The sequence below is a fragment of the Rhinolophus hipposideros genome (assembly GCF_964194185.1).
Source record: "Rhinolophus hipposideros genome assembly, chromosome: 10".
NCBI classification, from domain to species: domain Eukaryota; kingdom Metazoa; phylum Chordata; class Mammalia; order Chiroptera; family Rhinolophidae; genus Rhinolophus; species Rhinolophus hipposideros.
Window position 1 is genome coordinate 84,835,403 of NC_138056.1, and position 24,065 is coordinate 84,859,467.

At 49.8% G+C, this 24,065-nt stretch overlaps 1 protein-coding gene across 3 annotated transcripts in view; it reads right to left on the minus strand.

Moving 5' to 3' along the window:
* Positions 1-269: 269 nt before the first annotated feature.
* The window catches only part of DSCAML1 (DS cell adhesion molecule like 1), a 349,917-nt gene continuing 326,121 nt past the window's right edge, over positions 270-24,065 (minus strand). For 2 of the 3 annotated variants that reach the window (XM_081062533.1, XM_081062532.1), the window contains 14 exons: positions 22,104-22,243; positions 16,277-16,430; positions 12,855-12,972; positions 12,311-12,474; positions 11,902-12,000; positions 9,738-9,926; positions 8,966-9,253; positions 7,302-7,457; positions 5,214-5,244; positions 4,947-5,065; positions 4,492-4,644; positions 3,676-3,870; positions 2,844-3,155; positions 270-1,306 (listed from right to left, as the gene is read on the minus strand). In XM_081062533.1, coding sequence (XP_080918659.1) covers positions 831-1,306; positions 2,844-3,155; positions 3,676-3,870; positions 4,492-4,644; positions 4,947-5,065; positions 5,214-5,244; positions 7,302-7,457; positions 8,966-9,253; positions 9,738-9,926; positions 11,902-12,000; positions 12,311-12,474; positions 12,855-12,972; positions 16,277-16,430; positions 22,104-22,243 — 2,594 coding nt within the window. In that variant the 3' untranslated portion in view covers positions 270-830. Of the gene's footprint in view, positions 1,307-2,843; positions 3,156-3,675; positions 3,871-4,491; positions 4,645-4,946; positions 5,066-5,213; positions 5,245-7,301; positions 7,458-8,965; positions 9,254-9,737; positions 9,927-11,901; positions 12,001-12,310; positions 12,475-12,854; positions 12,973-16,276; positions 16,431-20,776; positions 20,916-22,103; positions 22,244-24,065 lie in introns of those variants that run through there. The other variant, XM_081062534.1, reaches the window with a different exon arrangement.

Here is a 24,065-nt window from a genome sequence, read left to right on the forward strand (position 1 = left end):
GCTAAGGAAACTGGGGCTCAGAGGGGTTTTGGAGCTTGCTCAAAGCCACACACCTGGTCATGGTCCCCTTTAGGGCCCAGCACAGATGTGAGAACAGAACAGGTGCTCAAAGACACACCTTGGCTAATTGAAATCTTTTTAAAAAGCTTAATATGCTTAGCTAGAGCCGAGGCTTCTCAGTTTCTCCACAAGAGATAATGGCCTGGTATAGAGGCCTCTACTTCCTCCCTGCCCATTGGCCCTTGCCAGATGGGGGAAAAGCCACCACATAGAAACATAACCTTTATTGCACACGGCGCTGGGTCTTTTTTCATAGAAAAAGGTATTAACACATAAGCATCTGCAAATTGAAGCAACTCCTGGTTTTCTTGGAACAGTAAAATCGCATGCAATGTCTCTGAGTTGGGATTTTGGTCTTTGTCAAAACCACCTAGATTGGAGGGAGGTGAGGAGGAGGGAAAACTTGCTGAGTCTTTGTGCCTCTGTCTCAAAATAAGGTGAGAGAAATATATAGATACATAGCTTGTTGATGTGTTCCCATCTCTCTATATATGTATATATCTCTCCACACATATTTTGTGGGGTGGAAGGGTTTGACTTGTACTGTGAAATTCTTTGTGCCCTGGCTTCATGGAGAAGAAGAAAATAGTTTCATTTGTACAAAAGAGTTCTATGTACAAGCGTTCATGACTTGGGGGGTTTTCTTTTCATTGTTGGTTAGTTTTTATCTGTCAGTTTAATATAAATAATGCAGGAAACCAGCCAAGTTGGTGTTGAGCGCTGGAGGTGCAGACAGGTCCAAGCATCGGGCTGCCCGTCTCGGTGTTCCCCTATACCAGGGTGTAGGACTTGGAGTAGGCCCCAGCCCCCTGCTTCTGAGACCGCCCTACCCCCGACGTGCTCATCTCGAGAAGTGAGTCCCTAGAGCCTCCCATTTTGGTGTGTGGGCCCCCGGACCGCGGAGGCTCGGAGCTGGGGGCCGGAGGGGCAGCAGTGGGAGCAGCAGGGGGCTCGGCGGGGGTGGGGCCAGGTGCTGCGGGGGCTGTGCCAGCTGGGGCGGCTGGCATGGCCAGAGTCCTCTGAGGTAAGGTGGCTGTGGAGGTGGCCGCAGGACCTCCTGGGTGTGGGAGGCCCAAGGACTTGCTGGCAGGGTCCAGGGTCAGGTGGCGAGCCTGGGTGTGGTAGGTTCGAGCCAGGTTCCGGATGGAGGCTTCGCGGGGTGGGACCACAGGACAGGGCTCACGCCCATCTGTCTTTCGGAAGAAGGCCTCGGACTTGGTGTACAGGGGCAGGTTACAGTAGTCACCTGGAATCACAGAAGCAGAGGATGTGAGAGACAGAGGCCTCTGGGAACCAGCTCGTTCACCCCACCTCCTACCCCTCCATCTTCTCCCTGAGCTAACATAGGAGTCCCTCCTCTATCTCTCATAGGATGGGAAATACAGCTGAGGAAAGATCAATTACTTGATCTCTTTGAGCCTAAGTTTCCCTATCTGTGAAACGGGGATAATCACATTTCCCTTCAGGATTACTGTGAGTAGTGGATAAGATATTAATAAAATATGGCAAATACAGTGGCTGGCACATATAGTAGTTGCTCAATAAATTGATCTTATTAAATGATCACTATAAGCTGTCAGCTTCAGCTGGTAGAGAGCTCACTTCTGAAAACAAGGACTTCCTAAGAGCTCTGGCTATTAGAAAGCTTTTCTTTACCCTGAGGAGGCTAGGACAGTCACTCCCTGTCACTTCTCCACATTGAACCTGATTCTGTGCTCCTTCCCATGCAGCCTTTCAGATGTCTGAAGTGATCTCCAGTGCCCCTCCCCTCTTCTTGGTCCCCTCTTCTCCAGGTGGCACGTTCCTAATTTCTTAAGCTGCCTCCATATCCTCATCCCCCGCTCTGTGAGTATCCTCCTGTGAACATGTTTCTATCCTGTTGACCATGCCAGGTACTTTGCTCAGATAATCTCATTTAGTCCCACAGCACCCTGGATAGGCTAATACCTGCCTGCATTTTGCAAGTAGGGAAACTGAGGTTCAGAGAAATCAAATTCACATAGCTAGAAGGGGTGGGGGCGTCATTCAGGGCTGCTAGTCTCCTGAATCCTTGACTTTCTGTTACCTCAGGCTCTTCCCCAGATGACCCTGAGTCCCCAGGTTAGCATGGCCACTTAGCAAGGTCAGTACTGGGCATGCCTGACTCTAATGGTTTGAGAGCATGAGACTTGTACACTGTGGCCCCCAAATCTGCTGATGGACTACCCTCATATGCCCCTCATTATTCTAGACCTGCCCTGCCAAACCCAAAGGGCGTAGGCTCTGGCCAGTCCCCTGGAGCCAGACGGTTTCCAGTCAGGCTAGGTCACTGTCCACCGTGAGGGTTGGCCACCATGGACTGAGCTGCCAGGATTGCTCCTTTGGGTCTGGATTAAGTTCAAACAACATTGAGACCAATGGCCACTGGGCAGTTGACCCCATACGGGGTCTTTCCATCCTGGCATAGCTTCAGACTAAAAAAATAATCATTGTTTAATGAGAACCTACTATGTGGCAGGTATATATGATTTCTAATGCCCATTACAACAATATAAAGCATATGCTATCATTTGCATTTTACAAATGAGAAAGTTAAGGCCAGAGAGGTTAAACGATTTGCCCAAGGTCACAGAGATACTAAAAGGTGGAGCCAGGATGTGAACCCTGATCTGCTTGCTCCCAACTCCTTATTCTTTGCACCATCCCACACTGCCAAGGAGCTCTGCTGGGCTGGCAGGATCCAGGTACGGTTAGGGCTAGGCCTAGCCAGGGCTCACAGCAAGGGAGGCGGTCTGGGCACTCACTCTTGTTGGCCCGGTGAGGGATGGGCACAGCCACATTTTTGCCCCGGTCGGCATCCTGGGGCTTGGGTGGGGAGGCGGTGAAGCGGCAGATGCCGGGCTCTGAGGGTGTGCTCATGGACGTCATGCTGTCAGCGTTCTCATTGGTGCCCGTGGTCATCTGGTCAGAGGAGCTGTCAGAGATGAAGCACTCGGTGATCTCAAACTTGGCATGCTGCAGCTGCTCCTCCAGTTTGGCATGCTCATAGGCCCGGGCCAGCTCCTCGTAGGTGGAAGATGCACTCTCAGTGGACACCATGCTGTTCCGTCCTTTGTCTAGGGAGATGGAAGGCATATAGTAAGAGGAAACAGTAGGTTAGGGGGAGAAGTGTGTCAATGAGGCCAGACTGAGCAGTTCCCTTACCCCTAACCCCAGCAGCCATTTGAAAGCCTGGTCATAGAGTGTACTAGGCTCAGAAGGTCCTGCTGTCCCACTGTGAAGGCAGCAGTGGTGGCAGAAGTGGGATCTTTGACTAATGAAGGGCAAACACCTTTCAGTCTTGGAAACAAGCAACTATCCCTGAAACACTCAGCACTTTCTCCAACAAATGTCATGTGTGCTATTTTCTTTGACATTATGGGAGAGAGCAAAATGAAGTCCTTGTCCAGCAGAGCTCAGTGAGGTCAAGTGTATTTGTCAAAGCCACACAGTGAGCCAGTGGCCAGCTGGAAATGACATTGACTTGTGTCTTGAACCCCGTCAGCTGGTGGGTAAGAGTGGGAAAATGGATCATGGAGCTGGATGATGAGGGAGCTGGAGGAGAGTGAGCAGCACACAGGTAGGCCCTGGGCTCACCTGTGTCCTGGGAGAGACTTGCACTGTAGCTGTCACTCTCAGTGACAGTGACACCATGCTGGGAGCCCACAGTACGCCAATCGGAGGTGAGTGTGCGGGCAGGTGTGGAGGCCTGGCACTTGGTCAGAGTCCACTGGCTTGAGTACCGGTTCCGGGTACTGTGGGCTGACTTTACATTCTTCCTGGATACTGGATCTACACAAAAGAAGCAAGAGCTAGCACCCTCCAACTGAGGCCACTGGCCGGGGCAGCTGGCACTTACCAGAGAGGGCAGTGGGGAGCAAAGGAGGAGGCAGAAGCAGCCACAGAAGCTCCCTTGGGAATGCTAAGCATGCAGCCTCTCCTGACCACATAGCTGGCCCCAGAGGAGAAGAGTAAGAGTATCAAGGCATGGGGTCAGTGGGTGGTACCTGGTCCTCCCTACCCACCCCATCTTTTCCTTGAGCCTGGGAAGGATGTCACCTCCTCTCCTGCTGCCTCCTGACATTCCCTCCAGTCCTTAATGTATTCTATCCTTATATCCAGAGTCACAGTGCTAGAGGTAGAAGTTCCTTCAGAGCAAGAACACTCAACCCTCTCAACATTTCTAGGTAAGGAAACGGAGGCTCAGAGATATAAGGTTAGTGATATGCTCAAGGTCACAGCTAGTGAGTCTGCAGTCAAGGTCTCCACACTCTAACTCCAGTGCTCTTTCCATTCTTCCATGCTGTTCCTTTGTCTTTTTTTTAAAATTTTTAAATTTATCACCTCTGTCCCATGCTGTGCCCAAGACACCCTATGTAGGAGGGGGGCTGTCTCCCTGGGGATAATGCATACTGGTGCCTGGCCGAATGTCAGACATATCGATGAGGGGTCCTGTGCTCTGGATGAGAGCTGGGTGGTGCAAGGAGACACCGGTACAGAAGCTCTGTGGGTTGACAGCTTGGCTGAATTCAGCATCTGCCACAGGGATGGTGGCCTTGTCATCTCCTGAGGGAAGAAGGACAATCAGCACGACTCCTTCCCTTTGGATGCCATCTTTACTTCCCAAATTTCTCTTTGTCTTTATCCAACATTGAGGCCCAGAAAGGCTAGGATAATTCTCCCTTAGACAGAGGAGGACACAGCTCTTGAGAGAAGCTGCAGTACATTCTGAGGTTGTTGAGTTGTTGATAGGGCTTCACTTAGAACCCTGGGCACTGCCGTGAGGGCTGGTAGTTACCCTTTGTGTGTTGTGGACTAGGGAAACACACTCAGAGCTAGACAGAGAGCCTGTGGCACCTGTCACTCACCCAGCTGCTTGATGCCCTCTTTGTCCTCGATGAGCAGCTGGACCCTGGGGATGTCAATATGGAGCCGTGGGCCCTGGGGTGGCCCCTTTACAGGTGTGTCAAAACTTCGGTTGTTCTTGCTGTGGGGAGAAGGGCTAGAGGTAGGTGACTCAGCAGCCATAAGAGGTTGGAGGAGGGGGTTTTGCAAAACAGTGGGGTCTTAGAAGCCTGTCTCAAGCAGGGGGGAAGAGAGGGGGGAGAGAGAGGAAGCAGCTATGTGGTACCCACCTTATCAACATTTCTGCCAAACTCTTTGCATCTGCAAAACAGTAGAGAGAGAAGCTAGATGAGAATGGAGTCTGAGTAGGATGAGAACTGGAAGAAGCATGGAGACAGAGTGTGAGAATTCGCTAAACTGGGGCCAATGCTGGTCTCCTGGGAAGAGGAGAAATGTAAGGACCTCTAAAACAGTCCAAAACATGATAAGGTTTCACTGCTCCCAAGTCAGGATTTGGTTAAGGTCTGTTTTCCTTTCCTCAGATTTTTATCTAATAAGAAGGTCCTTCCCAAAGGAGAGGGTATAGAAAGAGCTCTATTTGCTTCCTGAATTGCCTCTAGTTAAACAAGACACCATAGCAGGCTAGAAACAGGCATCAATGGCAGATCTATCCTCAGTTATGTGTTGTGGAGAGGAGAGGGTAGATGATGAAGTAGAGATGGCCAATGGGCATCCCAAGATGACTATCAACCAAGAGGCTTCACTTCCTCCTCTACGGCACCTATCCCCCAACAATTCATGGATGAATTTAGAGGTCTCTGCTTTGTTTCAGAGGGCTCTTGAATAGGATCAGGGCTCTCAGGATTGGAATTGATGTGAGAGAGGAAAAGCAAAGGACCTGGTTAATCCATTAGACCCCTGATAACTGAGAATTAACTGTCAGAGTGAATTTAGCTGCATGCACTGCATCCAAGCATCCAACTACCACCCATTTATCCATTCATAATTGACCCATCCACCTATCAATCCACCCATCTAACTGTTGACTCGTACATCAACCCACCCATCCAACCATTCAGCTATTATCCACCCAACTATCCAATCATCCATCCATTCAACTATCAAGCCATTCAGCTATCTCTCCAACCACCCATCCAATTATCCATTCATCTATTCAACTATTTGTCCAATAATCCATCCATTCATTTAACTATTTAACCATCTTTCTATCTTATCATCCATTTATCCATTAAAATATCCATACATACATCCAAACAGCCATCAATCATCAATGTATCCAACCATCTATCAAACCTTCCATTTATCTAACCAAATATCCATCCACCTATCCCTCCCTCCTTCCTTCCCTCCCTCCTTTGCTACTTCTCTCCCTCGCGACATCTATCCATACAACCACCTATCCATCCAACCATCTATCCATCAAAACTTTCCTTCAACCATACATACATCTAACCATCCTTCCATCTATACATCCTTCCATCCAATCATCCAACCATCCATCCAACTATCTAGCCATTCATCCATCCAATCATCCAACCATCCATCCATCTTTTCATTTATCTATCCAACAACCATCCAACCATCCTTTGAACCATCCATGCATCCATTCATCCGACTCCTAAATACCCTAGGCAGTTTTAGTCATTCCTTCTTCTGTGCTACTCTGCCCTGGCTTCTCACATTAGACCGTGAACTCTGTAAGGGAATGGGTTGTTCTTTCTTCATTCATCTTCTTATCTCCAATGGCTGGCAGTATCTACAATATAGCAGATGCTTACTAAATGTTTCCCAAATGAGTGAATGAACATTTATTAAGCAACTAGTAGGTGACAGACACTGTATAAATTGAGGTAAATCAGACCCATTCACGCCATAATACAGTATTAGGTGTTGGGACAGGGGATGATACTCAAAATATTTGACAACTGATGTGGCATGGGAACTTCCCAGTCAGAACCGAACAAGGTCCTAGAGAACACCTGCAGTTCTACTCTTCAGTGGCTGGGTCCTAGGAAAGTCACAGGGATCCTGTGTGAGAGAATGGTGCACCCAGGGTGAAGGGAGCAATATCTATCTACCAATCAACATGGAAATGTTTAAATCTTTTAACAAGCAATGTGGCTCTACCAGTGTGAACCTCCAAAAGTCAGCCCTAGTTCGGGCAGGCACAGAGTCCTGGGGGCAGAGAGGAAGAAGCAGTGAACAGTAAGGAGGTTTGAGGAGGTTGGAGTGGCAGCTCTCTTTTCAAAGGGACACAAGCACTCTCTCGTCTCGATGGTGCTGTGAATCCGTGGAAGGGAGCCAGTGGTGCTGAAGGTCCAGATCCCTACCCGAGAAGCCCATCGGCAAGTCCCCACCTCTGAGCCGCTTCAGCCTTTTCTCCTTCCTCTTTCTGCGCACGATGATGAGCAGCGCCACCCCCAGTGTGGCCAGGATGACTGGGCAGCCGATGGTGAAGAGCTTCTTCACATCATCCCCCTCACCTTGGGCAGACTTGATGGGAGGGATGGTACCTGAATGGGGGTGAAGAAGGGAGTTGGATGTCCCTTATGAGTTGGGTGCTGTGCAGATTCCCACGGGTGGCGGAGCCCTTTGATCTTTCTTGCTGCCCTTATTTCACTCTGAGCTCAACTTTCTGGTGCCAAGCTACTCCCCTCCCCTCTGCTCTCCCAAATTCTGGTCCCACCAGAGAAGCCATGAACAGTTGTGTGGTTTTTACACTACATTATGATATTAATGACTTCCTGGCCTGTTTCAGAATTATCCTGAAGTCTCTCAGAGGTAGTCTCTTGTTTGTTGGTGTTCAGTGTTCATTCATAGAAGTTGGCTAGTCTTGCTTCAATTCCCATACCAGTTGGTAAGGTGGGAGTGGGGAGGGGGCATGATGAGAGTCTCAGTAGAGAGAAGTCAGGGCAGTGGGATCCTGGGTTCTCTTCCTTACATGGGGACAAAAGCCACTAAATACCCTGCATCCTCTCTCTGCTCTTCCTCCCGTGGGCAATATCTGCTAGCCTTGAGTGCCTGCAAGGAGAGGACACATTCTCCTGCTGACATAGCGCTCTGCCAAGCCCTGATCTTTGCCTGTTTCAAAGCCTTGCCTAAGAGTCATCCCCTTCATGAAGCCTTCCCTGTTTGAGCCCATCCCATTCTGACATCACTTTATTGTTTCCTTAACACATAGGTAGACTTAAGTTAGCTTGTGACAATTTCTCCCTATGAATGCAGCCTTCTATGCAGCTTTAATGTTTACATGTGTGCATGTGTGCCAGTGTGCGCATATGTATATGTATGTACATGCATGTGTGTGGGGTGTCTTCAGGTGGCAGACATCAGTTAGTGCTCACCACGTATCCATGGACTTGCCTACATTTCCCAGACTTCCTGGTGGTTAGATTAGAACCATGTGACTAGTTCTGGACAGTAGAGTGAGAATAGAAATCATGAGTATCACCTCCTGGCCAAGGCACTTAAGAACTGGTATGCCTTTTCTATCTCTCTTTTTGGTGACTTTGGGGGGTAAATATTCAAAATGACAGTGCTAAAAGATGGTGGCCAGCCAACCCTCATGAGATTAGGAGAGCAAGAAACTGACGTTCATTGGGCTTAGGCATGGAGCTTCTCACGTTTCTCTGTTATTGTAGCTCAGGCTCTCCCATCCTGGTTGATATTAGTAGTGGGTTCTTAGAGAGCAGGACCTCAACTGCATCTCTACCTCCCGCTCCATCTCTCTGAAACCATGGAAAGCAAGGATCACACCGTCAAAGACCCTCTGTCTTCAGTGTGATCGACCTGTTAGTCTTCCTGTCTATCTGTCTGTATTGGCCACTGGTGCCACTGCTCACTTACCTGCCTGCCTACCAATCTGTTGCTCCCTTTGTCTGTTTATCTACCTATCAGCCTTTCTCCTGCTGATTTTTCTATTTGTTTGTCTCTCTCTTTATGTGTCTGCCTCTCTGCCAGCTTCCCTGACAACAACTTGCTCCAGCCTCTGTGCTGCCCCTTTCTACCCTTTTCCACTCACTGCCGTCATAGTCCAGGGTCGCAAACTGGGCCGTCTCGTTGCCGCAGCCAGCGCTGTTGCAAGCCCTCATGCGCAGCTCGTACCACGTGGCCTCTCGCAGTTCGGTCAGAAACACCTCCCCGGAGGTGTTGGCTCGCAGGCCCTGCCAGGCCCAGGTGCCCTTGGGCCGGTACTCCAGGCCAATGGCTGTGATAGGACAGCCTCCATTGTTCCAGCCCTGCAGATTAAGCCGAGCATGTGTGGAGTTGATGTGGGTGAAGAGGTGCTGGTCTTTGCTGAAGGAGGGCTCTGGGTGTGGGGGGAGAAGAGGGAGAGAGACAGGTTAGAGACTGAGAGGGTAGGGGGATTCATTCATCGGGGCAGGAAAAGATTCCCCTGGGGCATCTGGGGCTGCAGTGGCTCCAGGGGATCACCGGTTGGCACTTATGGCAGAAGGGATGCCCCAGAGAACAGAGGAGGGGAAGAGAAAGGAAAGACTGGAGAGAAGGCCTCAGCAGGGGAGGAAGAGAAATGCAGGAAGAAGGAAGAGAGTGACACCCATCTGCCATCCTAGCAGGGAAGCGGGACTAGTTTGCCTTCTGTGTGATGCATCTAGATGCTGCAGAGAGGGGAGCTAGGTTGAGTGTCTCCCTTCAGCCTCACTGCTTCTCCGTGCCCTCCTTCCCTGTCCCAGCCATCTTCTACCTCTTGTCTTGGGCTCCTCTCCACGCCGCCCCCCCCCAGCTCCTTTTCCCTGGGCCCATATCTCCTCACTCCCAGCACTGGGTCTCACCCCGCCCGTGCGTCTTGGCTTCGATGATCTCGCTGATGCGGCCGGAGCCCACACTGTTTTTGGCCGCCAGCTTCACCTTGTACCACGTGCCACACTTGAGGCTGTCCAGCTTGAAGGCCCGCTCGCTTGAACTGATGAACACGTCCTTCCATTCCTCACTGTTGTCCACCGAGTATTGCAGCACAAAGCCTGCCCGGGAGGGTTGCCTGGCTCAGGTGGAGCAGGGCAGGGCCTGGGGTACCTGACAGGCTCCGGGCAGGGGCCAGAGTGGAGCCTTCGGTCATTGGGAGGGGCAGATGTATTTTAGAGGCAAGACTGGAAGGACCTTGGGTGACGTTTACTGCTCTCTCTCTTCAGCCCTCGTGTTAGGATTTAGAAGCCAAGGTGGGGGGGGGGCAGAAAACCACGGTTGTGAGGCTGAAAAGGGATCTTATTTAGATCCTAGAGTTCTACGTGTTGTCCCATGACAGCAACATGGCATCACCTGGGCACCTGTTAGATATGCAAATTCTCAGCCCCCACCCAACCCTCCTGAATTAGGGATCTTACAAGATTCCCTGGTGATTCATATGAGGTGTAATAAAAAATTATGATGAATGTTTAAATAAAAATTTATTACAGTAAAAAAAAAATTGATTACAGCTTTGAACACACTTGTCCCATTGTTCTATTGTCCTGAATCGATACAAAACCTTTACCTTTTATGGTCATTTTTGACTTTGGGGAAGAGCCAGAAGTCTCACGGTGCCAGATCTGGTGAATAAGGTGGATGAGGACACACAGTAATGTTTTTATTTGACAGGAATTGCTGTACCAGAGCGATTGTGACATGGGATGTTGTCATGATGGAGGGTGATTTACAGCACACTAAAACACACCTTCTCTCAACCATAGCTCACACCCGACTGACTGCACCAAATAAGTGGAAACTTGTCACACACTGTTAGTAAGGTCAGATGCGCCACTTCTCATAGTGAAGATCCCTGCCTTTCCATTGGATGGCACTCGGCAGCAGCATTCACCGTATTTTGTGATCACAACCGAAAGGCTCCATGTCACATATCGCTTCTGGTACAGCAATTTCTGTCAAATAAAAATGCTATGGTTTATCCTCATCCACCTTATTCCCTGGATCTGGTACAGTGAAACTTCTGGCTCTTCCCAAAGTCAAAATGACCATGAAAGGGAAACTTTTTTTTAAAAATTGGGGAAGGAGAACAGGACTTTATTGGGGAACAGTCTGTACTTCCAGGACTTTTTTTTTCCAAGTCAAGTTGTTGCCCTTTCAGTCTTAGTTGTGGAGGGCGCAGCTCAGCTCCAGGTCCAGTTGCCGTTGCTAGTTGCAGGGGCCACAGCCCACCATCCCTAGTGGGAGTCCAACCGGCAACCTTGTGGTTGAGAGGATGTGCTCCAACCAACTGAGCCATCCGGGAGGCAGCTCAGCTCAAGGTGCCGTGTTCACTCTTAGTTGCAGGGGGCACAGCCCACCATCCCTTGTGGGACTCGAGGAGTTGAACCAGCAGCCTTGTGGTTGAGAGCCCACTGGCCCATGTGGGAATCGAACCGGCAGCCTTCGGCGTGGAGCTCCAATGGCCTGAGCCACTGGGCCAACCCCCAAGGTAAACGTTTTAAATTGATTCAGGACATCAAGGTGGCAACGATAGTGCAACTAAAGACACTCACCAAAGAGGACTTCCAGAACTGCTTCAGAAAGTGGCAAGAACGATGGGATAAGTGTGTTTGAAGTGAGGGGGAGTATTTTGAGGGAGATTAATGGCAATGTGTCTTTTATTGTAATAAATTTTTTAAAAATTTAAACATTCACGGTATTGTTTGATCGCACCTTGCATGCACGTTCAAGTTTGAGAAGCACGCATCTAGCAGTTCATCCACTTTTACAGATTTAGAACCTGAGGCCCAGAAAAGAAAATGACTTCTTCAGGTTCACACGGCTCAATAGTGTCAAGGGGGTGGGTGTTTTAGAGCCCAGATGCCTATGCTGGTATACTTTTCATGGAACTTAGGTAAGTTCCTTGTGGTCTGAATCGCATCCTCCATCACTTCCTGGGCATTATGGGGATAAGTGGTGGGAGTAAGTGAAGCCCTTCCTCTGACCCCGCGCCCAGAATCCCCCCCTTCCCCTCCTCACCCAGACCCCTCTCACCTCGAATGGAGCTGCCTCCATTGTCGCCTGGAATCCAGGTCAGAGTGATGGATGAAGCAGAGGTTTTGGAGACAGTGAGGCGGGGCTGGTCCGGGGGGACTGTGAGGGGAAAGCCAACAGCCCTCACCACAAGGATTGACTCCTGATGATGGGAGGCAAGGGGACCCAAATGGGAAGCAGGGCAAGGGGCTGGGTTTGCCACCTTCTAGGCACTACCTCCACTCCGGCTTATTCTCCCCACCCTTCTTGCCGCTTCTTCCATTTGGCACTGCTGTTCCACTGAGGGTTGGTCTCCCTGGTGGTTGGCCATTTCTCTCCATTCAACAACCCTCTCTCTCACACAATGGGATTTCTCCTCCTTTTCCATCCCTGCCCCCACCCAAGCCAGGCCTGCCTTGCAGGGTCTCACCTTGCACAAGAAGGTTGACAATGATAGTGTCAAAGCCCCCAGTGTTGGTAGCCGTGCAGGTGTAGTAGCCTGAGTCCTCAGCTTTCACAGCACGCAGCAGCAATGTGCCATTAGTATGGATGAGCCGGTGCCCATCCATGGACACGGGGATGGCCGAGTCTTCACTGTGGGGGGTATGGGTTATGGCAAGCATCCCCTCACCTGGAGTCTCCCCCAGGTCTGTAAGCAAGTAGAGCTGGGAGCAGAAGGAAGCTTGCTAGGGGACCCGGGATTCTTGGGTCTTTACTTAGGACTTCCTGGGGGGGGGTGTTATCTAGTAACCTTGGCCTTTTGACCACCCAGGGGAGGGAGATCCTAAACGCCCTATAGAGGTGAGTCAGGGAGTCAAGGCCTGCTTGTGGTAGCTGTGTACCCAGCAGGGCCTCCACAGGGCTGGAGGCGACCAAGTCAGCTGGAAGGAAGGGACATCTGATTCTCTTCTTCACGGCTCTTCTACTATGTTCCTTTCTGGGGGTCTCCCATCCCTCCAGGGTCCCGCACACACCTGTCCTTGGTCCACTTCACAGTAGGGGATGGATCTCCCACTGAATTGCAAGGCAGCCGGACATCTTTCATCCAGGGTGTCGTCACTGTACCCCCAAATGAGATGATCTTTGCTGGGGCTACAAGGAAGAGAGTATGAGGGCCACCCTACTGCTACACGCAACACTGCCCTGGCCCCCCTTTCTTAGGGCTCCCCGAACTTCACATCAAGTCCTTCCTCTCCTACCTGACCTCTACCTTGGGTGTGGAGTGGGAGATGGGTGCAGGGAATTTCAGCTGGGAGTCATTGATTCAACAAACATGTATCAAATACCTGTTATAGGTCAGCTATCATATGAGACTCTGAGGATTCACAAAATGAATAAGATTTATTCCCTGTCCTTAAGTTGTTCACTGTCCAAGAGGGAGACAGATACTTAAAAAAAATCATTCAGGTGAAAAATACTATGGAAGGAGTAGGTGCAAGTACTCATGGGAGCACAAAGAAGGTGAAGTGAACTCTGCCAGGTTCAGTGGTAGCAGAGGTGACAGCCAGGGGAGGCTTCTAGAAGAGGAAGATTTGACTTGAATCTTGAAGGCTAAGAAGGAATTCACTATGCAGAGAAGAAAAGGCATGTCAGGAAGAGGGAGCAACACTGAGCAGAGGCATAGAGGTCTGAATCACATGGCAAGCGTGAAGATCTTCAGATACTTGGGGTGATCAAAGCCTAGGGCGAGTAAAGAGGAACGGGCAAGTGCAGTGGCTGGAAGGGTGAGTAGGAGTAGAAGCATGGCGGGTGGAGGTGGCTCCTGGCAGAACAAGGAGTCTGGATTTCCTCTTAGGTCACGAGGAGCCACTAGAGGCTTATAAGTAAGTATTGACATGTTCAAAGTAGAGTTTTAGATAAATTGCTGGCTGCTTGCAGAGGATGGTTTGGTGGAGTTGGTCCTGAAGGACGTACATAGACCAGAGACAAGATGGTGGCCACAGTGCTGGCTGGAGGTGATGTATGGCAGGGGGCAGGAGACGAGGAGCTCAGGATAAGAACTACCAGGACTTGGGGTTTGACTGGTTTCAGGGGAAGAGAGGGAAGGGGAGGTAAAGATGACTGCTAGGATTTCAGCTGGGCCACCTAGGTGGGTGATAGTGTCCTCATGGAGACAGGGCATGTGGGAGGAGGGGGGGGCAGGAGAGATGGAAACACTTTGCCTCATTCTGAGAGCGAAGTACCTGGGGACACGGAGTACATGGGGCAGCTAGAAAACAGTTGCATATAAATGTTCTGGAGCATAAGAGAGATGGCTAGATCACAGACACTGATGTGGGAGTCAGCAGAGTGACTGAGGTCACCAGGAGGGGGAATGTAGGTTGACAGAGAAGTGGCAAAGCCTTGGGGTCAATACACATTGGCACAGAGGAGAAAGGAATGTCCCAGATGTGTGTGTGTGGGGGGCCCGGGGTGGCCGGCAGGGAGGGCGGGGACAGGAGCACACTGAGAGGATCGGGGTGTACAAGCGGCATCATGGAAAGCAAGGGAAGGAATGATGTCAAGGGTCCAGTGAGAAGGTAATCCTGTCAGGTACCTCAGGGATCTCCAGGCCCTCAGGTAAAGGTCTTAAATTAAACCAAGGGACCAAGTGTTTCAGAGGGCCAGAGCAGGCCCCTCTAAGCCATGGGTCCCTTCTTGGGGAGATGGAACATGTAAGGTGGTTGAGGAAGCAATGTTTAGAGGTTTGGGTGCAGAAAATGGAGGTTCCTCTCCTGTGAGGGCAGTGCTGGGGCGATGGGGCTTAGGAGATGGGTCTGGAGAAGCCTCTGAGGAGAAGGAAAAGGGCTTCTCAGAGCAGTGGTGGACCACCTAGGGGCTAGAAAGACTTGGACAGAGCAGAGGGGCGCAAGTTAAGATGGCCGCCATTGGGGCCTGAGAGAAATCTTGGGGGCCTGGAGGAGAACGCAAGGTTCTCTAGAGACTCGGTTCTGGGCCTGGTTCTGCCACACGGCTGGGACGGGCTCCCTGAACTTGTCTGTGTCTCAGTGCATGTGTGGGGGTGGGGGAGAAGGGAATAGCAGTGCTTGTCCCTCCTACCTCACAGGGCTGCTGTGAGGACAAAAGGGAGGACACACAAATGTGTTCTAGGAAGTACAAAGCCCCCTGGGAAGGTTACATTTCATACCCACAGGGGAAGGGCCAGGCTTTTGCAAGACACCCAGGCCCTCAGACCCTGTCTCAGGGCCAGTGCCAGCTGTTCTGAGAGGATTATAGGCTCTAGGCCCATTTCTTCCTAAGGAGACGAGTGTAGGAGAAGGGGATGCTATGCCTCTGGGCGGAAGGGTCAGGGGAGGTTAGAAATGCTGAGGTTGTGTGGAAAGAGCCCCAACCTGGAGCCAGAAAAACTAGCCCACCACTCTTAGCTGCCTTGCAGAGCATGCCACTCCTCAGAGTGTTCACCTGCAAATGGGATAACAAACCCTACTGGCAGGGCAGGTGGAGGCCCCTGGCCCCCTGCAGGCCCTTAGTGAGTGCTAGCTAACTCTGAGCCCGTGGCAGGGGAGGACTGATGCCTCTTGTGTCCCAACCAAGGCAGCTCGTCACCCCAGGACGGTGGCTGGGCTGAGGCAGGCACCACCCCATTCGAGTGCTGGTCCTGAGACTCTCGGCTAGAGAGTCAGATGGATGTGGAGGAGGCAGGACAAAGAGGAAGGGCCCAGGGAGGCCCAGCATCAAAGGAGAGAACCTGAATTCACGGGCTTGTGTGGCTAAGTCCCAGGCCTACGATTGGCACAGAAGGCAGCCTGGCAGTGAGGCTGGCTGTCTTATCTTGGATTGCAGCCTCCAAACTGTCATTCCCTGTAAAGTGGGTACGTGTGCCCCCACGGCACACGTATGTCCAGGTCAGGGATTCAGTGGGGTGCTCCCGCAGGTCAACACAGTCTAATCCACTGTGTGCAGCCTCCAGCCCAGAGCCTCCTTTACAACATGCACTCTGTAGTCTGTTGATCGAATGAACCAGCAGCAATCAGTGGGGTCCCCTCCACCTGAGGTGTCCAGGCTTTGGGATGAGGGGGCTCTCTTCACAGCTCTCTGCTCTGTGGAGCAGTGTACCCTGCCTCAGCCCCCTCTGGAGAGCTGACCATTGGGACAAAGACTCCGCTGGATGAGGGTGGGCGGTGGTCCGACTCCCCCTTCTTTCAACCCCGGAGTAGAGTTTGCAGTGGGGGACTGGTCCCTGGGTATCAGTGCTGCCTCGAGCCTGTTGTGAGGCTTCCTGGGAGTCAGGGGGCAGCAGAGGTCCAGTCTTGGTGGATGCAGGAGGGAGGCAGGTGGCTGGCCAGCTCCTCACAGACAAGTTGGAGGGGAGACATCCCCTATTTGGGGAGAACCAGAATTCTAGAAGGGGGCTATGGCAGCTTCTACCCCTCTGGGTCAGCCCCAGGCTGCTCACCCTTGCCGGCAGGCTCGATGGTGACCTTCTCACTGCTGTTGCCCCGGCCAGCAGAGGTGACAGCAGCTACCCATAGCAGGTACTGCTGACCACGGTTCAGGTGGGCGATCCGGTAGAAGAGCTGCTCTGGACTCGTCTCATACTCACTGGGAGCCTGCGGGGCAGAGTAAAAAAAAAAAAATACTAAGAACCAAGGCCCTCGGGCCTCCAGCCTCCAACTCCAACCTTCGTGGCCCTGGGCTCAGAGGAGGTGATGGCTGGTGGTGGGGTGGCTGTGGAAGGGGAGGCAGGATCCTGCCTATGTTGCTCTTTCTGGATTTGGAGCCACAGTGAACAGTCTGCACTGGGCTTGGCTCTGGCAGCTGAGGGGCTTACTCTGGGGTGTTGCCGGGTCAGCCTCAGTTTACCTCTTTGACTGATCCAGGGGCTGGCAACTGTAGCGCCACGCCAGGGAATGTGAGTGTTTTGGGTGAGAGATGGAGCTAAGAAAATGGAGGAGAGAGGGTCCCAGGAAAACCTTGAGAAAAGGGAGTCTCTAGGAAGAAGCTAGATGACTACATTTGCCTTATTAGAGTTGTAGACAGGCTCCCTAGCCTGTCCCCACTCAGAGTCACCTCCCAGTCCTGCCATCTAAGTACCAGTCCTTCATTCTGAAGGTGGCTAACCCACCTGGGGACGAAGGGGCGGGAGAGGGAACTCTGAGAGTTTCACCGCAACACTCTACTAATGATTAGTAGTGGTATAGATCCCATATATATTTGTCGGTTATATAAATCTATAAATTTTTTAAACCAAATGACAGTTTTGACAAGTTGCCAACAAAACAATATCAGATCCCAGTGGTTTTACCAGTTGCTTTGATGAAAAGATTATGTTGCCTTGGAAACCAGAGGCTCAGATATTGAAATGAATTTGAGAAGGAGCTTTTGATAAGCGCTAGTTTGCAGACCTCCTGTCAGCCTCTTCCTTGTGCAGGCGGGATGGGGCTGACTTTCATTTTATTTTATTTTTTGGTCAGCCGCAGGGAAGGGAAAGGAGGACAGCATTAGGGCCTCTTTGAAATCAGGGCGGAAGTCTAGGGAGGGGGAGCCCCTGGAACAGATGGGGGGGCCCTGAGGCCAGAGGGAGCTAATAATTAGTTATCTCTGCAGTCACAGGATCTTGCACACAAGTGAGCACATGCACACGCTCACACACACAGATATGTAGATGCATTCATCACAGGCTGAAGGACAACCCTCCAGACAGATATAGGGTCACAGAGGCACATTCTCTGTGCCCCGTGGGAGGGCTGAAGGGCCCAATGACTTTATAACAGGAGAAAACATCTTTTTGGGCCTGCAGGGAAATGTTAGGAAGAAGGTACAGGCTTCCCACACAGAGCTCCCTGGCAAACTCCTCTTCCGATCTCCCTCATGGAGATCTGGCCTTGAACCCAAGAGGTCCCTGCAGGGGACAGGGGCAGAGCCACCCTGAGCCCTGGTACTTGGAAGTCCTTTCAGGCTACAGACTCAGGGCGTTGTGTACATAACTGTAGTTCATATCTGTGTATGAAGTAGGGGAGTGTAATGGCTTCAACGCTTGTCTGCCCTTCTTACTAGGCATATGACTCATAAGCAACTTTCATGGTTCCTGGGGCCTCAGTTTTCTCTCCTGCAAACTGAGAAAGCAATACAGCTCTGCCTATCCTGTGTGGTTCCAGTGAGGCACAAATGAGGCAAGGGCTATATGTAAGTTCTTCATAAACTGGGACATGTTCTTGTCCTGGTTCATTTTTCTGTGAGGGTAGAGGTGTGGGGTGTGTGTGTGTGAAGAAAAGTTGAGTGTAGTTGCTTGTGTATGTCAGTGTGTACCTGATTGTACATTAGCGTCTATACAGGGCAGGAAAGATTTGGTTTCCTCTTGAAGGTATTAGCATTTTGCTCAGCCTTCCTTTTAATCTGGATTCCCTAAGAATCTGCTGAAATCACTTTAAAAAACATACAACCATACTCCCAAATAAAGTCTCAGGGGATCAAAGGTTTAAAAAACAGGTAAAAACTACAAAAGCATAAACTATAGTTAAACACTTACCTGTCTTTCTAATCACAAAGATAAAGGCAAAAATAATGAATGGAAATGATGTATAAATTTGAATTATATAAAAAGAAAACCTATGGTACACCAAAAATAGAATCAAAAGGCAAGCAATGAACTGGCAAATACTGGCAACCTATATGATTTTAAAAAAAAGATTATCTTCAATATGTAAAGAGCACTCAATATGAAAAAAACATGAGCCACCCAAATGAAAAATGAACAAAGGACATGAGTTGACAATTACCCAAAGATGAAAAACACAAAACAAAACCAGCCAATGAACACATAACAATAATAACTAGTAATCAAAGAAATATAACTTAAAATAAGACATTAAAAAAATCCAACTGGCAAAAATGAAAAATGTATAATACCATGTTTTAGCACGAGCACAAGGAAAAAGTATGTACTTGGAATGCTGGTGGCGCAAACGTTCTGAAGGGTAATTTGCAAATGTGTCTGCAAACCTTAAGAATATTGTTGTGACCCAGGAATTCCTACAGAGATTTACCCTAAGAAAATAATAATTCATGTGCACAGAGGCATTTATGAAGAATACTCAATGAAGAATTATTTATGATGGTGAAAATTTGAAAATAGAATAATGGGGGGGGGACTGGTTAAGTAGATTATGTACATAGAGGCATTCAAGATCATATTTAAAAAATTGTTTATAGCATGGCAAGGTGCCTACGTATATTAAATGAAAAATGCAGATTATATAACATTATGTAAAATTTTATTTTAATTTTGTAAAATAAAACAAAACCCATAATATATGTACAGATCAAAGACTGGAAGGCTATATACCAAAACATTACCAGTGTTTATAGTTAGGGAATGGTCATACGAGTAATTTTTCATTTCCTTTCTATTCTTTTCTATATTTACAGGATTTTCTACAATAAAATTGCATTATTTTGATAATCAGAGAAAAACAACAGCTGTTTTAAAGTCTTTGGTAAAATATCTAACAGGACTCACTACGGCTCTGATCACCCCCAGGGCGCCACTCACTGGGAGCCAACGCATATGCAGTTTCCCACATCTATTCCGAGGGTTCCACGCACACTTTCACACACTCACACACTCAGACTCACAAGCACTTGTCTCTAACCCCACTCTCATACCCATGGTTTTGCACTGTGATGTATACATGAGTATGTCCTCATCCCTAGCATCATTCCTGGAGCTCTTTCATAAATGAATTTGTAATGCACTGTTTGGAATTTGGAATATATTTGTGCAAAATGATAACATCATACAATGACACATGATGGTTAGGTCCTGAGTCCCTCACTAAGCCCAGTCCTTACCCCAAAATGTGTCTAAAATTCTTATCACACTGGCACACCTAGCCCCTTTTGTGACACTGTCTGATGGGAAATCTTCCCACAAGAGTGGAGGTTCCCACCCATTCAGGACACGGACAGTAAGCAGGGAGGGACCCATGGTCTCCGGCAGCAGGAGGAGAACCAGCAGCTCTGCTCTGGGGCCTGGGAGAGGGGTCACCAGGCAGTCGACTGGGGGCTCATGGATGGAGTTAATGAGGAGGCTGAGCTCCCAGATGCCAATCCTTCCGTAAGACTTCATCATCAGACCCAAGCTTGAGAATCAGTGTATGAAGGGAAACTTGCCCAATGTCTAAGGCTTTACAATTGCCAGGCTGCTAGCAATTCATTCATCAAACAGTGTTTAGTGACAATGATGTTCCAGGCACAGTGTCTGGCAGCCGGTCCCAAAGGTGGAAAGATGCTGCTCTTGTCCTCACAGGGCTTCACAGACCAGTGCGGGAGACAGACAAGCGTGCAGCTGGTTGCCATCTAATGCACTCAGGGCAGGACCAAGGATGACGGGCACGCCATGGTGGGGATGCACAGGGGCTGAGTTTAGAGGTGTGGAAAGGCAGAGCAGGTGTCCAGAATGGTGACGAGCTTAGTGTAAGGAGAGCCGGGATGCGTGTGGGGGAGGGGTGGCGAAGTGGGGAAGGAGGGGCAGAAGACATGGCGAAAACATTGACCGGAAAATTGGCACAACCACCCAACGATGGCAGGGTGTTATCAACCCCTCCTCTGCAGACCCCAGCACCCAGCATTTCCTGTCGTAGGTACACACCCGGCAGGAATGCATGAGCACCCAGTGACATGTACAAGAAAGCTCACGGCAACACCATTTGTAACAGCTCCAAACTGAAAACTACCCAAATGCCTATCAATGGATAACACAATGGATAAATAAATTATAATATGCACACACAATCAAAAACAATACAGAAGTGAGAGTGAATGATCTATAACCACCTACAACAATGTGGGTGAAATTCACAGACTCAAAACAATGTTGAGTGAATGAAGCCACACAAATGACATGACTCCATTATATCCCGTACAAGAAGAGGCAATACTAATCTGAAGTCAGGACGGTGATGACGCTGCTAGAGGGAGGGTGGTGGTGGCAAGGGGCCAGAGAGGTCTTCTGGGGTGTGGTGATGTTCTGTTCCCTGCTCTGGGTGCCACGTGCCTGGGTGTGTGCGATTCATGGACCTGTTCAGTGCACTTTCCTGCATGTGAGGATGGAGAGGAGGGGACGGAGTCACTGCAAAGACATTTCTGGGCTTCCCCTCTGGCTACAGAACTCTGGCCTCACTGGTGAGGAGCCGAGCCACCTAGCACTCAGAATAATTCAGAAAGACCACAGGACAGCAGAGAGCAGAGGAGGAGATGATGACACAATTACTGAGCAATTTCAGGACAGCTTTTCTGGCTGCCAGAAGCTCCTCTGCAGGTGCTTGGGCTGCTGTCACAGCACAAGTTGCTGATGGAGGGAGAAGCTGGCATCCTGCTTCTTGCTCCCCCAACCCGAGCACATCTCCTGGACAGTACTCTGGGCCTTCCAGTGGGCATCCCTCAGCCTCCCTACCAGCCTGGAAGCCCCCTGAGGGCAGGTCTCTTTGCACCTGCTCTTGTCACTAGAACAGGTGTGCTCCAGAGCAGTCACCCAGCAGCACTTGGCGGTTGAGTGGGGGCAGAGAGAAAGACACCTATTATGAGAAGTGGCTGTATATCCTACGGCACCCACCCTCACCTTCTCTTCCCTTTCTGTGGGGCCTCTCTGGCCCCTTTCAGCATTCAGCTCAAGGGCAAGGGCTAGCGCCCTGCAATGTGCCCAGCCTGGGGGCTGCCTCCCCCGCCCCAGGATTTGGGCACGTATTACAATCTCTCAGTTCTGTCCCCTCAGCTAGGCCCAGGCCCTGGCCTAGAGAGATGCCCTTGCCTTCTCTCAGCTGTCCCCCATCTTTTCTCCTCCCTTCAGCTGGCTCCATGCTGAGGGGGACACTCAGGACAGAGCCCCAGCAATGCTCCAAGCCCAGACCGACCATGCTAAAAAGCGATTCATTTCCAGAGACCATGGACCAGCCAGCCCCTAGTCAACAGCTCTGCGGCCTGCCAGAGGCTTCCTTGGTCAGCCAGACCAAAAGAGCCAAGGCCCTGGCCTCTCTTTCATGCCTTCTTGGTCTTGACCCCTGACTCAAAGGGCTTCCAGGGCTTGTGACAATCTTGCAGCCCCTGGAATAGAGGACTGATCCAAGGTGGACACTGGGTAAGGCTTTAGCCACGCTCGTGTGTCCAGAATCCAAGTAGAAACACAGATGTAAGCATCTCCAGGGTTTGACCTGGAAGCCGGCTGATCTACAGAGCACTTTTTCCTTCTTCCTGTGCCCCTCATCCTTCCGCCTGGGCCCACTTACCGGCTGGCCAGATCCGGGGCTGGAGCAGAAGATGGTGTACTTGCGGATCACCCCATTGGGCTTGGTGGGGGGCAGCCAAGACACGACCACACTGCTGGCAGATGAAGGGACAGCTTTGATGCCAGCGGGAGGACCTGGAACTGAGCAGGGAGAAGGCCAGTTTAGAGAAAGGAGGAGCACAGCCTGTGGGAAAGAATGACAGGATAGGGAGAGTGAGGCAGATCAATTTGGGAGAGCTTACTGGAGGAGGCATCCTTGAGGTTTAAAGGGGGGAGGTTCTAGCATGGCAAACAGGTGGGAGGAGAAAGGCAATCATTCTAGACTTGTAACAAAGTCTCTGAGATGGAGGCACTGGGAAGAGCCAGCTGCAGAGCTGTTTGGCCAGAACCAAGGAATTAGGACCCACAAGAGGGAAATACAGCCCATGAGGAACTCATCTTGATCCCTATGACCCTAACCTGCCCCCCATCCCAGTGCTCTACTGACTAACAGCTTGTATTTAGGCCAAACAAATACACGGGCACTTTGCTTTTAGGCCTGTGAGTTGGGGACTCCAGACTCACAGAGGGGGCCTCCTCCTGAGGGTCAAGGGCTGTGGTCAGCAAGTGGATGACTGTGTTTCCTGCCATGTGCCCAGGACAGTGCCCTAGGGGTGCTGGCTAGGCCCTGTCTGTTTTCAGGAGGGAAAGTCTCCTTTCGAATTGGCTGGGAAATCGATCCTAAGTGGATCCCAATTCATATGGACTCTGACCTCCCCCGGCTCCCATTTCTGGGTCTCCCTGGCCTGCCTGGGACCTCAGGGTAGTCTGGCCGTGAGACTGGAAGCTTCCTGGTCTCGGCCCACACTCTCCTGGTTCATCTCTCCCTTGTATGCTTGTCTTCCTTCCTGGGAGCTTTAACACTCCTTTGAGGAAGTGATGGTATTCTATTCAACTTATTTTACCTCTCTGAGCCTCAGTTTCCCCATCTATGCAATAAACACAATGACAACCACATCAAAGGTTTTAGGGAGAATTAGTGCTAATTAGATAGAACAAAGCACCTGGCCAGAGCCTGACACATAGAAGACACTTGATAAATTGCAACAATTATTATTTTGCATTCCTTCTTTCAGCTTCTAGCTTCTAGCACCTACCTGATTTTTTAAACAAAAGTCTAGTAAGTGGTCAACAGCTCTAGGTTAAATAAAATAACTAGATACAGCATCATCATTCATGCAGGCGCCTGAGCCCAGAAGTTGGCAATCATCCTTGGCTTCCCCCTCCCTCACTGCTGCTGCAGCTCTGCCGTTCCACCTCTGCCGTGTCTCTGCAGTTGTGGGTGGCCACTGGAGCACGTGTGCTAACTGTACGGTTCAAATCTTCTCTATCCTGGCATAGTTTTTCTTGTCAGTTATTGGAAGTGGTATGTTGAAATCTTCCACTATAATTGAGGATTTCTCTATTTATCCTTTCAGTTCTGTCCGTTTTAGCTTTTATATATTTTGAGGTTATGTTATTAGGTTCACACAAATTTAGAACTGTCTTATTTGCCTAGTAAATTGAGTCCTTTATCACAACAGAGTGTCCCTCTTTATCTCTAATAACACTTTTTGCTTATAGCATAGCATGACATTAGTATAACATAGTATGACATAGTCTGACATTAATATTCCAGTTTTCTCTTTGACAGTTTTGCATGGTATGCCTTTTATCTTTTTCCATCCTTTCATGTTGAACCTTTCTATACCTTTATGTTGCAGATGTCTTCTATAAACAGCACATATTGGGTTTTGTTTCATTGCTAGCCGGCCTGATATTCTTTGTCTTTTAACTGGAGAATTTTGTCAATTATTCTGAATGCAGTTCTTGATCTACTTGAGTTTAAATATCCCATCTTACTAAATACTTTCCAATTGTCCCATCTATTTTATTTTTTCTTTCCTTTTGTGCCTTCTTCTAGACTGAGTATTTTTTAAAAATT